We start from the raw sequence: 15,811 nt of genomic DNA, 5'->3' as shown, positions 1-15,811 counted from the left end.
CATTTTATTCCTCGGGATTCTGTGTTCCGTAGTTTGTGCATTCTGTGTCTTTTAATATTGAGGAATTTAAATTCAGCAGAGAGGTCATGTGGTAATGCATTGTTTTCCTCAATTAATCACTAAAGATTAATGTCTGGGCCATACTATTAAAGTTTGTCTACCCTCGATAACTTATTCTTTCCAAAGTAGAATTTTTCTTACCGGCTTCCATTCAAAATTTTACTGTAATTTCGTTAGTTAGTATACACATCTGAATGTGCTAGTTTAATAGTAGTATTCTTCTTCCAAAAAGGTTAAACCCCAACTCCACGGGTTCCATATCCCAGCCTGACAGTATTTTTTTTAGAGAGGTTTAATTAAGGTATGCAGTGGTCCGCTACGTTAACTCACTGTCTTGACAGAAGCCCACCTCCCAAGGATTCACACTTGTGCCCTGAAGATATTGCAACTACACGGCAGTAGGGGAATCGATCCTTGTCCATTCTTACAACTCTGTCATTCGGAAACCAATTGCGCTACCCATATAGGCTTATTTTCTTGTATAAGAAGTCTTCTTCTCTTCTTGTTGGTCCACTTCAATATGGGTTTGATCAAGTGTTTTTTTTTCCTCTCTCTCAAGGCTAACACTAGGCTTAGGTAATATGGGTTTGATCAAGTTAGGAGCAGAGGAAATGGGATCACGAAGATAAAGGAGGTCAAACATGTAAAATAATTATTTAAAAATATTTCGGCGGGCTCAATCACTTTTTCTTGCTAAACCCTATACTTAACCTAATTTACTAACTTTATACTAAAACCGTGTAGTCCACTATTAAGAGACAATTGATAATGGACCAAGGAAGAATAAAATATCTTGCACTAGTTTTAATGACTATTCACATTTATGAATTATAGTAATATTCAACAATTTATTATTTATACAAAAAATTTCTTTCAACTTGATTTATTACATATAATTAGATTATATGAATATTGTTCGATTTGGTGGTTTTGTTTCAATACGTACAGTGCATTAGGATTAGTTATAGTTATGGCTTGTGAGTTCTATAATTTGATTTAATGTATGTAACAACACTCCAATTATATACTCACGTTGACTTAAAAAACACACATCGTCCCCGAAATAATCTTGATTTCATAAAGAAAAGTGTTCGACCAAAATGTTTAATGGAGAATTAAGCATTAATATAATCACTGGCGGATCCAGGTGGGGTCGGGCGGGGTCGGCCGACCCCACCACCTGCCACGGAGTGCACCGAAAAGCTACTTTCTTCGGCCTCCGACCCTACGGCGTTCACGTCTCCGCCACCACCTCACGTCCTCACGCTGTGTGAGATGATGAGGAGACTGATCAGAGAGAAAGGAAGGAAGTGAGGCAGCCGGATGGGTAGACTGTTGTCGAGAATGAAGGAGTCGGAGGGGAAGAGTCCTTCCGCGGTTTTTGTTTTCGAAGAGAAAGAGGAATGGTATTGGAGATGTCATTATTGTTTTCTCATCCCTATATTCACTCGTGAAATAGAATAAACCGGCATCAATAAATTTAACTAAGTTTAAAAGATTAAATATCTTAAATATGTTATCTAATTTTAAAATGGGCTTTGAAATATTTTCTTTATTTGAATTAATTCTTAGAAGTCCATTAAAAATATTTTCTCTATCTTATCAATTAATGTTAAATAGTAGTAGTAGTAATATTTTTTTTACAGTATATAAAAATCAATTTATCTAAATTAACCACCTACTTATATAAAGTAAATATTTCTTAATTTCTTCTACTCTTAGTTTTATAATTTAAATTTTCAACCTTATTATTCATATTCAATTTTTTAAATCTTTAAAAATTTGGTATGTTACAGAAAAATTATGCTATGTGTATGTCATTTTTTTGTCAAAATACGTAATATAACATAATTCTGTATTTATCTAAGATCATATTTTATTCTTTCTTCAGTTAGCTCCATAAACGTCTTTTTCTTAAATTCTGTATCCAAAAGAAGCGTCTCGCTTATAACGGGACGAAGAAAGTGGAGTATGTTGTTTTAAGAATATCGATACTCGCATGAATTATTTATATTAAAAAATATATTTATAAAAATAATTAATTTAAACAATTATTTTAAATAAATATTTACTATCTTGTTCGACCCCACAATAATTTGTTCCTGGATCTGCCATTGAATATAATGCTTGATTCCATACTCTACTCAGCCTCAGATGAGCATATAACTCATTCTTTGCGTAACCAAAATGAGGAGATTGCTAAATCCAAAATAAAAGATTGATAATAAATTAGTTCTTCTGTAATTATATACTATATCAAAGAGTGACTAACCTAAACAAACCTCAACCTTTGCTTCACTACAAAAGAGTCTTTTTTTTTTGTTAATTATGTAGCCTAAAAGGAAATGAATTGATCCACGACCATATCAATGATTTCCATACAATTTATATTTATGCCCAACGAGATTATTGTTATGGATAGAATTAAGATTTGCTATTTTTGTGTATAATAACCAGTTTTTATTATAATTGTCAACGAAAATTATAAAGTGAAACCTCCAATTTAGCATATATAGCCCTTAAACATAGCTACATATCTTATTGAATTAGGTAATTAATTTTTCCATTTATCTCATTGTTATGCATAATTATTTTCATTTATTTCCTAACATTTTTAAGATCAAAAGATCAACTTGTGGACAAAATTAATTAAGTGAAACTACATACAAATTTATGTTTTAATCATACAGTTTTTAGTTATATATACTCTTCTTTTGATCGTAAGGGAATAATTTGATGTTTGTGTTCTCAAATTGTCTTGTGGAAACTGAGAGTTGGTTTTTCATAATATTCAAATGAATATAAATTTAAAGGTCTTGCTACAGTAAATTCGAACCTAAAGTAAAAAACTTGAACCGGAAACATTTCACCTCGAGCATTACGGCTCTACTGCTAAACCCAACTCACATACATTAAGGTGGCGTTCGGTTGTCATGACTAATATCATGAGACTATCCATTTATGATTAAGTTGTGGGATTATTTTAATTGGATGGAGGAGACTATGACTAATTATCATGAGACTATCCATCTAGGATTAAGATGAATGGTTCAATCTTATGAATGAAACATGATACATATTTAATCATGAGATTTAATCTTGTCAACCGAACACCCCTAAATTGAGAGGTCGCTTAGTTAAAAGAAGCGTAGTTAAGGTATTTGGGAGAAATACCCTCTTCTTGCCTAGCTCCAAAGTTTCAAACAAATATTAGCAAATTAAGAGTTTCGGTGATAAAGTTCTTTGACAACCAAATTATAAAAAAGGGTATAGCAATGAAGACTTGATATATCTCAAATAGTCATAATTTTTGTAACAATAGCTTTTTTATGATAGCAGTGGTATTGGATCAATTCCCAAATATGAAACTTTCTAATTTTAGAATAGTTAAACAACATATTACCTTTAGACGTCATTTTATTTATAATTTATACCATTATACTATATTACTAATGAAGTTCATACCATTTTTTACTAACCCTACTTACTCCTTTTACTTTATCAATTATACATTAATATCCACATGAAATCAAATATTGACACTTTTCAGAGATGGATAGAATACCAGTATATTGGTATCGATGGTTCACATCATATATTAGGCAATCTCCAACCATTTACACCAAATTCAAACCAATTTTTCCAGTTCTGTCACATCAAACAGTAATTCTACTCCAACCATTTACACAAAACCCAAACCCAAAAGAATATTCCATATTCACCTATTTTTTTACTTTTTCAATCTTACCTACATATTTATTTAAATTACACATTAACCCCACAACACTTTATCAATAATTTATATTCCAAATTTCATATATATTTAGTTTATTTACTTATATACTTATTATATTTAGAGTACAATCTTACAAATGATAAAAAATTTATATAAAATGAATTTTAACTAATTAGTTATATCGCCCAAAACCTAAAGGAGATCTCTAGTTAATTCATTTATGCATACCTATATTTAGTTTATTTACTTAATTAGATACAATTAAAAATAGGAGTACTAAATTAAACCCCAAAATAACGTGAGACTTGGTCTTCTTCATCTCTCTTTTTCGTTTTTCTTTCTTTGCGTCGGCAAATTTCTTCCTTCACTGGTTCCGCCAAATTCTCCATAAATATGGTAACTCTCTTTGCTTTATTCGAAAATAGATGAACAAGAAAGGATTAAATTGCAATTTCCAGAAATTGGAAAAGTGAATTTGCGATCGCTACAGTGCTACTCCATCTTTGGGGTAGCACTGTTCAAAAACGCAAAAAAATGACGATTTGGGATGAGTTTTGGGTATGATTGGAGGTGTTTTTCACTGCAAAATTGCGTTTTGGGGGTATTGTTGGAGATGCCCTTAGTGACTTCCCATACTTGGGAGGGGAAGTTCATTACGTATGCAAACGTGCACAAGAATAATTCAACTGATAAAAAAATAATCTATAGGTAATTTCTTGAATTCAAAATTTATTACTAATAATAAAAAAATACAAAATAATTAAACCCACTATTAATAAATAATAAGTATTTTGAAAACCATATTAACTAAAAAAGAAATAAAATAAAATTACATAAATTAGAAATAACACCGAAAAAATAATAAAAATACTTAACTAATGTTCAATATCCAAATTCCACCGTACACTGTAGCATATCAATGACTTTGGATCCTTAGAGCATGCGTAACGCTTGGGGCCGGGCCGCAAATTGCGAGTCCCGGCCCGTCCCATGCATTACACGGAAGTGCGGCACGGCTCAGGACCGTCCCGGTGACGCGTGACCGGCCTGGGGAGCGTCCCGCGTCCCGGCCCGGGACGGGGTTGCACGGAGACGGGCCGCAAGTTTCGCGTCCCGGCCCAGCATTGCACGGTGACGGGCCGGGCCGCAACCAAATATTATTATTTTTTTATTTTAAATTCGAAATTTTTTTCTATAAATACTACACTATTTTCATACACATTCAACTTCACATTCAACTTCAAATCTCTTCCTAAAATTCGAAAAAAATGCCTCCTCGTCAAAGAATATTCGAAGATCAATTGACCCGAGTGTTAGGAGAGGCGGTACCGGCAATCCAAGAAGAAATGAACAACGAAGTTGAACGCTTCCAAGCTGCTATTCAAGCTCGGAACGAACAACGAACCCGGGTACCACGTACCCGGATGTATATTCACCGAGACCGTGAACAAGCTGCCTTGCGGCTTTTCACGGATTATTTCTCTAGAGATCCGCGATGGAGTGATCAGATGTTCCGTCGCCGGTTCCGGATGCGGAGGCCTTTGTTCATACGCATTGTCAACGCCGTTGTAGCTCGTGACCCGTATTTCTGCCAAACTACCGATGCTGTGGGCCGGGAAAGTATATCGACGTTGCAGAAATGCACGTCTGCCATTCGTCAACTCGCTTACGGAACTACATCAGATATGTTCGATGAGTATCTCCATGTAAGCGAGCCTACTGGACGGGAGTCCCTCGCTAGATTCTGTCGGGCAGTCGTCGAAGCATTCAAGGATACGTACTTGAGAAAGCCAACGACCGACGACGTTAGCAAGTTGGTCGACATGCACGAGCGGGCCCACGGCTTCCCGGGGATGCTTGGAAGCATCGACTGTATGCACTGGCAGTGGAAGAATTGTCCAACGGCTTGGAGAGGACAATACACTAGCGGGCACAAGGGCACACATCCCACGATTGTGTTGGAGGTCGTTGCCGATTGCAGATTGTGGATCTGGCATGCCTACTTTGGTGTCGCGGGGTCCAACAACGACCTCAATGTGTTGAACGAGTCTCCATTGTTCAACGACTTGTGTGCTGGGCGAGCACCGAACGTAGAGTTCACGGCCAACCACCGTCGGTATAGTATGGGGTACTATCTGGCAGACGGGATCTACCCTCGATGGCCCGTGTTCGTGAAGACTATCACAGCTCCGACAACCGATCGGAGGGCAATGTTTGCCCAAAGGCAAGAGGCGGCTCGGAAAGATGTCGAGCGTGCATTCGGAGTCCTCCAAGCGCGGTGGGCTATCGTGAAGGGAGCGGCCCGTGGTTGGCAGCGGTCAAACATCGCCGACACAATGTATGCATGTATCATAATGCATAACATGATCGTTGAGGACGAACAAGATAACGTCACTTTGTGGAGCGACGATCCGCTCGCCAGCACCGGGAGTAACTACGTTGTCACCGAGCCGCCCGTGCAGGGCCTTCCTCACGACATCCGCAATGTCATGGCTCGTTCAGCTGCGATGCGCCAAGAGGAACAACACACTCGCCTCCAAGCCGATCTAATCGAAGAAATTTGGACTCGCAACAACGTTTTCCAGCATTGACGTTATGTTTTCATGTATTTTATTTTCAGTTTGAAAATTTATATGTTGTAATTTTGCAGTATTCGATGAAATTAAATTTTCCGTGTTATAAATTTACAGCGTTTTTTATTTTACTTTCAAAATAGGTTGGAGTTGTGAATAGTGTCATTTATTAGTTGCGGCCCGGGCCGCAACCTGCAGGGTTACAGCAGTTGTGGCCTGGGCCGCAACTGTAGAGGAATGATGACGTGGAGGGGACTTGGGGCCGGAAATGGGGACGGGGTTACTGATGCCCTTAGCTGATTTCACAAACTAGGGCGAATTTCAAGTCACTCCGACATAATTGATTTTTTTAGCATCGGTGTCCTTTCAAATGGAACTGCGTCAGTTTGTGTCAAAATAATGGAGTCCCAAAGTCTAGTCCATTAGTCTCATACCTTTATATATCTTGTTGATCCACTTCATGGATTTAACTTTTGTGCTTCTCTCCGCTTGCAATAGTATGTTTTAGCTCTCTAACTATTTTTTTATTACTTCTACATTTTCATTTATTTTTTGTTTATATGAAAAATGTAGAGAGAGGTGTAGTTGAAAGAAAAATAAAAGTCGAATTAATAAAAAATAGCTGCTGCTAAAATAGCTACAGGTATCATATTCATATATACGTTTAACATGCATCAGTAGTAATCAGTTAGAGACTATATTTCCAGTAGTTATACTACATAATCATGTATCATTAATTGTTGTTATGGAAATAGGGGTGCGTTAAGGTGACACTACTCTTAAAGTGACAACGTGACAACAACTAACATGCAATCTACAATACATATACAAGCAATATGTGATACATAGGCAAACAATTCGGTATATGGTTCCATGCAATATGAGATACGAAATCAGAGCACTATCGTGACACCATAGTTAAAATGACAACCTAGACAGGCTATCTGGATACATAGGCAAACACCTCAGCATATGGTTACAAGCAATATATGTGTTAGAAATAAAAAATAACCAAGTAATCTACGATACATAAGCAAGCAAGTCTGCCACGTGACAATCTAAGATTGAATGTGCTTCTAAATCTAAGGGTTCTTATTAGTGGTATATTGTCATTTTAAAAGTGGTTGTCATCTTAATATAACCCTTTGGGAATATATTTTATATAATCTTGTATATTACAAACCCTATGGGAATATATTTTATATAATCTTGTATATTACAATGTACTCTTTTGATAGCTACTGTAGATCGTGTAAAAATCAATGGTCCAAAATTCCAAATTCAATTCTATATAGTATAAAAAACGAATGTTTCAATACAATTATTCCTCCGTTATACTTTTTCCATTTTCAGTAAATATTAGTACTACTAGCTTTTTACAAATATATATACTCACGAAGTGTGTAGTTATACTAAATAATTAAACTTAATATTGGATTCGTGAAGCTCTAATTCGAATAAGGAAATTCAAAATTGGCGGTTTACAAGAAATTAATCTAGTGGTTTTGAATTCGGCTGGCATGTCTATTACTTGAATTAATCTGTTAATCGCATCCCAATTATGAGAATTACTTGATAAAACTATATATGCACTGAAAAATTTAATAACAAGTGAATCAACGGCCTAGTTTGTTGCTTCTATATTCAAAGATAATTATTATTTTGAGATGTTAGAACATTTTTAGTAATTTAGTAACACGGTTGATGTGGGATTCTGATATTATTATCTTTTGTAAACAAAAGAACAAAAATAATCAAGACTAAGATAAGCTATTGTCACTAGTGCTCTGGGTGGACTAAATTAGATTTTAATTAGCCACTACTTCACGTGGTCTCCCTCAAAATCTGGGAAATGTTGAGCTTTGCTAATTCACCTTTTCTTTGATAGTATAAAATAGAGGTTTATGTAGTAGGATAATTTCTGAGGTCATAAGTAACACAAAATATGTACTAATTGTTAGATAAGCGAATATAAAGAAATATTAATGCCAACTAAACCAAGTAGAGTACTTTATTGTTTCAAAATTACCATTTTGTAATTATCATTATCAATTCGTATCATCTATTACATCCTAATATAGGCGTACTTGTGAATTAATAATGATATTATAAATATTTTAATAATATTATATTAAGATGACAATCACTTTTAGAATGATAATGTATCATTAATATGAGAACCTTAGATTTAGGAGCAGATTCAATCTTAGCTTGTAACGTGGCAAGCTTGTTTGTCTGTGTATCGTAGATTGCTTAATTATCTTTGATTTCGTATCACATATTGCTTGAAAATGCCGAGTTGTTTGCCTATGTGTCACAGATTGCTTCCCTACGTACCGCAAATTGCTTGTCTAGGTTGTCATTTTAACTATGGTGTCACGATAGTGCTCTGACTTGTATCTCATATTGCTTGGAACCATATGCTGAATTGCTTGCTATGTATCATATTTTGCCTGCATACGTATTGCAGACTGCATGTTACTTGTTATCACGTTGTCACTTTAAAAGTGATGTCACCCTAACGCACTCCTATTTTAATAATTATAATATCTTTGAGATGAATTTATTTTTTTCTCTCCCGCTTTATAATCCAACCGATTTGATCATAGATTGCAACACTTTAACTCGAGCTACAAAAATTATTAAATAAGAAAAGAGAGAAAGGAAAAGGGAAAAAATGATGAAATAAAATAATTAAATCGAATGCACACAAAAGAAAGTTAATCAACTTCCAGAAATTAAGGTCACACGTGAAGTCCATATTCCTTTTCATGAATAAATTAGAACGAAACATTAACTTTTGGTGTATCACTGTGATATAATGCATTATAAGTCAAGAAAGGAACGATACGAAATTATTTCTTTTTTCCAGTTTTTCTCCACTAATCTTTAATTAAATGGCAAGATTTTGTTATAAAAGCACTTTATTTTCAGCATCTTCAAAATCAAATGACAAATTATTGACGTTGTTTTCCATGCATTTATTTGATACATCATATATTTCGAATCCATTAGTTGCAATTTTCAACACTTTCGAAATAATTTGTCATCTGGAGTTGTGTATTGAACACAAAAGGTTGAAGGTCTGAGTTTCATGACGATAGCATTACAACTTTATAATTCACCGACGATGTTGTATGACGATAACATTACAATTTTATAATTTACAGACGATATTTCATGACGATAGAGCATTACAACTTTATAATTTATCGACAATGTTTGATGATGATAGCATTACAACTTTATAATTTATCGACGACATTTCATGATGAAATAGCATTACAACTTTATAATTCACTGACGAAAATAAATCATTAATATATACCACAATTATAGAGAATAAAGTGTATGCATATTAGAATATAACGTGCGAAGAGTGATACGAGTATCTGAAGATTGGAGCGAGAATTCACCGGATAAAAAGAGAACTGTTCGCTGAAGGAATTCCGTCGAGCAACCTATGAACAAAGACAAGAAAAGTAAATAGCACAAAAGTAAAAGACGATAAAAGATAATTGTTACTATATTATTGATATCGAAATGCAGTGAATTATTAAAGGGTCTAAGTCCAATAAATTCTGAAAAACAGTTTAAAGTCAATGTTAATTTGAAGCCCTAAATACTTCGTTATACCCAATAAGGCTCAGTTAATTTCAAGCCCATGTAATTGATTTCTTCATTTCAACACAAATGCACTAAAGGTTAGGCACCTTTTCAACAAATCCCTTTAATATTGACATCGAATAGCTGTAACTTTATGGATCTTTAAGAACTAGAGTAAAATTACCAAAGTTGAAAAGAATCAAAGAATTTCGATTCTATTCAATATTTGGTTCACCTACATCGAATCATCTGTGATTGGAAGATCATCCCGACATAGAAAAAGGAAATCAATTAATCAGAAAAATCATTGTATCTTTCTCCATAAAATTCTACGGAGGAATTAGCCACACATGTTCATAACAAAATTCAAATAAATATTCAAGAAAATATTCAATAACATTGTTCAAACGGAAGCAAATTAAAAATATGAACTCCTGGAACTCGATTGAGCGGATTGGAAGCCTCATCTTCGATCTTTCGATGAATTGTCGTCCTCCGTTCGTTCTTTTCTTATTCCAAGGAGAAAAACTGAGTTTTGGAGTGTGGGGCCATGAAAAGGTGAGTTGGGAGGCGTTACCTAGGTATTTATATACCTGAAGTTCAATTTCAGCGCGTAAATGAGGAGGACGATCCCGGTGGGTCGTTGGGTTCGTTTGCATGCGAAACCTGGCCGGTCGCCGGTTTTGCTTCTGCACAACATAGTTTTTGTAAAACGGCTATAACTTTCTCTTCCGAAGCTCTTTCAAAAATGAAGAGAACGATATGCATTAGTGGCTGATTGGACTTCAAAATCGCCAGCAAAATTGTCTCGAATCAAGGCTGATGCACATCCACATATTTTATGAAGTACATTTTTCTAAACATTCTTTACACAATGGTCCAAATACCAACATAATAGAGAAGTAGATATAAACACGCCCAATAATAGACGAAATGCGATCAAATTCAGAAAAAATTACCCTCTAAAACCTGCAAGTATGTCAAAAATCCGTGTTTATCAACCAAACAGCATGGGACGAATCTTGACAATTGAAAGTCACAATAGGGGTACATATTTAAGTTATATGGATTAACTATAGCATGGAAGTCAAGCTTACGGTATGTGGTGGCTCTTTCCACATATTACTCATAGAGCATATGATTGAAGGGTATTGTTGTTGAGTTCAGCATCAAGCATAAGAGAGTGGAAATACACTATGATAGTAGTGACTTATTTTCATCTTCATGACCATTTCTTATTTTTTATATTTCAAATCCCTTGGCATCTTTCTTAAACAAAACATTAAATATGAATTGCATTCCATTTTACAATACTAAAAAATGCGTTTGGCTATTCATTTTGCGCATGGTTGGGTTTATTTTCTTATTATCATTCAATATCCATTTTCCAAAAGAAGACCTACATCATATAGATATAAGTTGTAAACCATTGGCCAAGAGGATTTAAGAAAAAAACATATTTTACCTTTCTTCTCTACTTTCTCTCCTCCCTCAAATATACTCTTTTTTATTTTCCAAGTTACTATCCAAATCTGCTACTGTAAATTACAGAAGATCATACAAAAAATATCTATCTTGATAGCAAACACAATACCTTTCGAAATTAGCCCAACTTTCTTGTATTATGTCAATAATATTTAAAAACTTACTTGTTTGATAAAATACGAAATAGAAATTGATAGTATAATACTCTCTCCGTCCCATAAAAATATGAGCGGATGAGATGACACGGGAATTAAGACAAAATTGGTAAAGTAAGAAATAAGAGGAGAATGGTATAATAAAGTAAGATAGATGAGGAGAATGATAGTTAAAGTAGAGTCAGTGGATAGTGAGACCTATATTATTAAATTGATATAACTTTTTAAAAATAGAATGCACATATTTTTATGGGACGAATGAAAATGAAAATTGCGCTAAGACAGAGGGAGTAGTATTACTTAATTCATTTCAAATATATGGCCAACTTGATGACTTTTGGATTATAGTATTTTATAGTACGGCTACTCTATCGGGTTAATCGAACTGGGTTGCATCTAGCAAATTAAAAAAATTAAAAATTAAAAATTAAAATTGTTTATTACTGTTTATGAATTGAGCTATAGAGAGATTTGTATAGTAAAAATAGCTTAAATTTTTATAAGAACGGTAAAATTAGTTTGAACTCTAACGAAACACAACACATGATTTAAACAAACTATCATGAAACACTTTAAAATGACTACGAAAAATACCCCTTCGTCCCATGCTATTTGACATACTTTTTTTTCGTAGTCATTTTAAAGTAATAAATACTGTAGTTCTTTTCTAAGCTATTATCTTCCTTAAATATGGAGTATCATTTTTTTAAAAACTGCAAAAAAAAGTGTGTAAAATATCATGAGACGAAGGGAGTATAAAATAATATAAGTATGTAAATCGCGAGCTCTTCTAAACATATGTGTGATACATAGTTCGAAAATGCCATACTATATGATGTAAATTCAAAAATTCGTTTAAGTCAGTATCAATTTTTATCTATCACTCTTCGTATATAGTAGCTCTTAGGTGGGGCAAATGCCCCCCTAAAATATTTGCATTTTGACTAATTTATCTTCAAATTTACACATTTATTTGAATTCCTTCTTAAATGCATCTTTTCAATTGTTCAAATTGCTCCCTTTTATATTGTTTTCAAATACTCTACAATACAAAATATTACACTTTTTTTAGTTTGTCCAATTAAAGATGTCACATTTTCATTTTGAAAAAAATTCTCTCTTACATTAATATAAAAATTATATTTTTTCTTCCACTAAATATACAAAACAAAACTTCCTAAATTATCATGTTATAGATAGGTGTGACATCTTTTGTGAAACGGATGAAGTATTTGTTTACGCATATTTTCGCCACTCCTAAGTTTAAATTAATTCTTGGCACTGGTCCTACATATGGCTTTTCATACTTCCTGTCCATAAACTAAAAATAGTTTCATTTATGAAAATAAAATGCTTTCTCTCAAATTATTAAATTCTATGCACTTTTCAAATTGCCATAAAATTTAAAAATAGTCACTCAAACAAATTTTTTTCCTAATTCAAAATCAACCATATTTTCCCTATAATTCACAACTAAAAACCTTCTTGGTCGCGAATTAATTAACTGTATTTTACGTACAATTCATCGTCACAAAAGTTCTCTGAATTGTGAATCCTCCAAGTAAGAGCATCTCCAATGGCGGCGAGCGGGCCGGCTAGCCGATTTCCGGCGCTCGCCGGTCCGCTCGCCGCCATTGCAGGCGGCGGACCGGCAAGCGGTCGGCGAGCGAATTTTAATTTTTTTTTCGAAACACTATATATACGCGATTTGCACGTCATTTTCATTCACACCACTTGTTTTAACGAGTACTCTCTCTATCTTAATTTCTGTACAAGATCAATAACGCGAAATGGAGAACAACAACGAAGGTACTCCAGTGACGAGCGGGTCTCAAACTCCCCCGGTACCCGTGGGAGGTGGATGGGGTCCGATGCCCGGGTACTACAATATGTACTCGTGGCAGCAGATGATGCCCGGGATGGCAACCGGGGGAGTATGCCGGGGGGTTTACCGGCTATGCCGGGGTGGACACCAGGGATGCAGATGATGCCGGGAGGGGTACCGACGACGCAGGGGACGCCGCGGGGGTACCGGCGACGCAGGGGACGCACCGGGGGGTACCGGCGACGCAGGGGACGTCGGGGGGGGGGGGGGGGGGACGTCTATCGCCCCAGTTTTGATTTTTCGACTGATTCTTCACACACATCGACCCCAACGGAGGCGCAGTTCACGCAATATGAGACTTTCTCCTTAGAGGAGTTGGGGTTTGATCTTCTCAGTGTTCCGGAAACTCCCGTTCAAACGGGGGGAGTAGGGCGGGGTCGGGGCCCGCAAAGAAGAAAGGCAAGGGGAAGGACAAGAGGATCGGCCAGTCGTCGCAGCCAGTTGAGGATGACCCCTCGGTGCGGAATTGGGCTCGAATTATTATTTTCTAATTCCCTCATCTTCTTAGCCCAATAACATGCAGCCCAATTCCTAAAAACACTAGCCCAAAGGAAAAAAAATGACTACTACATAACACTAAGCCACCATCTTCTCCCTCATTTCACAAAATGCATGGCCTCTCTCTCCCCTCTCTCTCGTCGCCGCCGATCCGCCGCCCTGCCAGCGCCGCCGCTCCGGCGGCGCCCCTTTCTCCCTCCCTTCTCTCCCTCTCTCCCTCTTCTCTTTCTTCTCTCTTCCTCACGCCGCCGCCGTCCCCTCTTTCTCTCCAGATTCGCCGCCACCGCCACTGTGCATGCACAAGCGGCGGCTTCGCCGTCCTCTTCCCGGAGTCCGGCCATATCAGCAGCGGTCTCTCTCCCTCGGTCGGTCTCTCTCTCTCTCATTGTTTATAAAGATATTATTATTATACTTTTTTTATGATAAACTTTGTTAATTACATTCAAAATTTCCAGATTCAAAGGAATGAAAATGGACATATGTGTTTTTGGAGCGTGGGCTGTTATTGTCGGTGACGGAGTGCCAAGCTCGCTGCCGGAAGTTCTTCGGCAGATTTACATATTGCTTCAAGATAAGTTCCTATAATTAATTGAGAAACTGCCATTTTATGCTTAGATGTGTCATAGCAACTATGTTCTTGATTGGTTATATTACCTACTTGCAACATATTGAATATTGTGGCTATGTTCTTGATTAGCTATGTTCTTCAAGACTAAGTTTGCCTACATGTACGGTTTTAATATGTGGATAAGTGAGTTGTGGTACTTACTTTTGTTTGATTGTGAAAGAGAGTTGTTGAATTTGTGCTTTCGTGTGATTGTGAAAAAGTGCAGCTGGATTTGCTTCCTCCTCTTGCTTCAGCTTTGTTGTAAGATTGATGTGGGGTAAAAGTTTATGTGGGGTTTGTGAGGGGAAATTTTAGGATATCTGATGGTGATGTGTTATGGTGAAAGAAAGTGCGTAAATGTACCTATTCATAAAAGATGGCAAGTGCCGTATCTTGCAATTATTCTTCAGAGAATGATCACCATATGTGTCAGAGGATGACGATGAGGATTTTTTTTTCCATACTTCATTAACGCAGCACTCTTTATTTCTACTACTCATTAAGGCAGCATTAAATGTTGCCATGACAATGGTTCCTTCTCGGATATTAATTATTTTTTATTATTATTAATTATTTGAGTATTTGCTTACTTAATCATTTAATTTGGTGTAGGAATAATTGGTTCAAGTTCGTGGTCTTCCGCGTTAATGTACCCGCTTTCTTAAAACATACGATGTATAAATTTTGTTGGACTTTTGTTGGATGTATCGGACACTAAAATTTTTATTATGGGACTTTATTTATTTATTTAAATTTATTATATTCATATAGGTGTAATATTTTTACGTGTTCTATTTACTTGCCTAACGTCAAAACAAACAACAACGAAAATCTATCGTAGCTCGGATTTAATCGCATAAAAGTCACTTATAGATAATCAAGCTAATAATATTGTTTCTAATAATATCGTCTTAGCGGGTCGTTACATTAACAACAAGTAATGCTGACATTTGATCTATTTGTGGAAGCATATTAACAACTTGAACTACTTATCATTTAAATCGATACATTTGTTGAGCCTTAGCTTTGTCAATGGAATATCATTAAACCTACTCAAATAAACTAACAACAGTGTTTCCAAAAAAAACTAAGAAAAGTGAAAGTCCAATGCAGCACAAAAGATACATTTGGCTCTATTTTTGGTTTACATTCTTGAATCCAGAATCCAAATGTATATTCTCTGGCACAGGATCATTTCCAAGAATT

General features: G+C 35.6%; 1 protein-coding gene across 1 annotated transcript; it reads left to right on the top strand.

Moving 5' to 3' along the window:
• Positions 1–5,529: 5,529 nt before the first annotated feature.
• Positions 5,530–14,870, top strand: LOC121764151 (the record flags this gene model as incomplete). Its single annotated transcript, XM_042160214.1, has 2 exons — positions 5,530–5,982; positions 14,832–14,870. Coding segments are annotated over 2 exons (492 nt in total), but the record flags the coding sequence as incomplete, so codon positions are not given.
• Positions 14,871–15,811: the final 941 nt, after the last annotated feature.

Source organism: Salvia splendens, chromosome 14 (genome assembly GCF_004379255.2).
Source record: "Salvia splendens isolate huo1 chromosome 14, SspV2, whole genome shotgun sequence".
Classification (NCBI taxonomy): domain Eukaryota; kingdom Viridiplantae; phylum Streptophyta; class Magnoliopsida; order Lamiales; family Lamiaceae; genus Salvia; species Salvia splendens.
The sequence above is the reverse complement of the archived record's forward strand: the minus strand, read 5'-3'. Positions and strand labels throughout refer to the sequence as shown.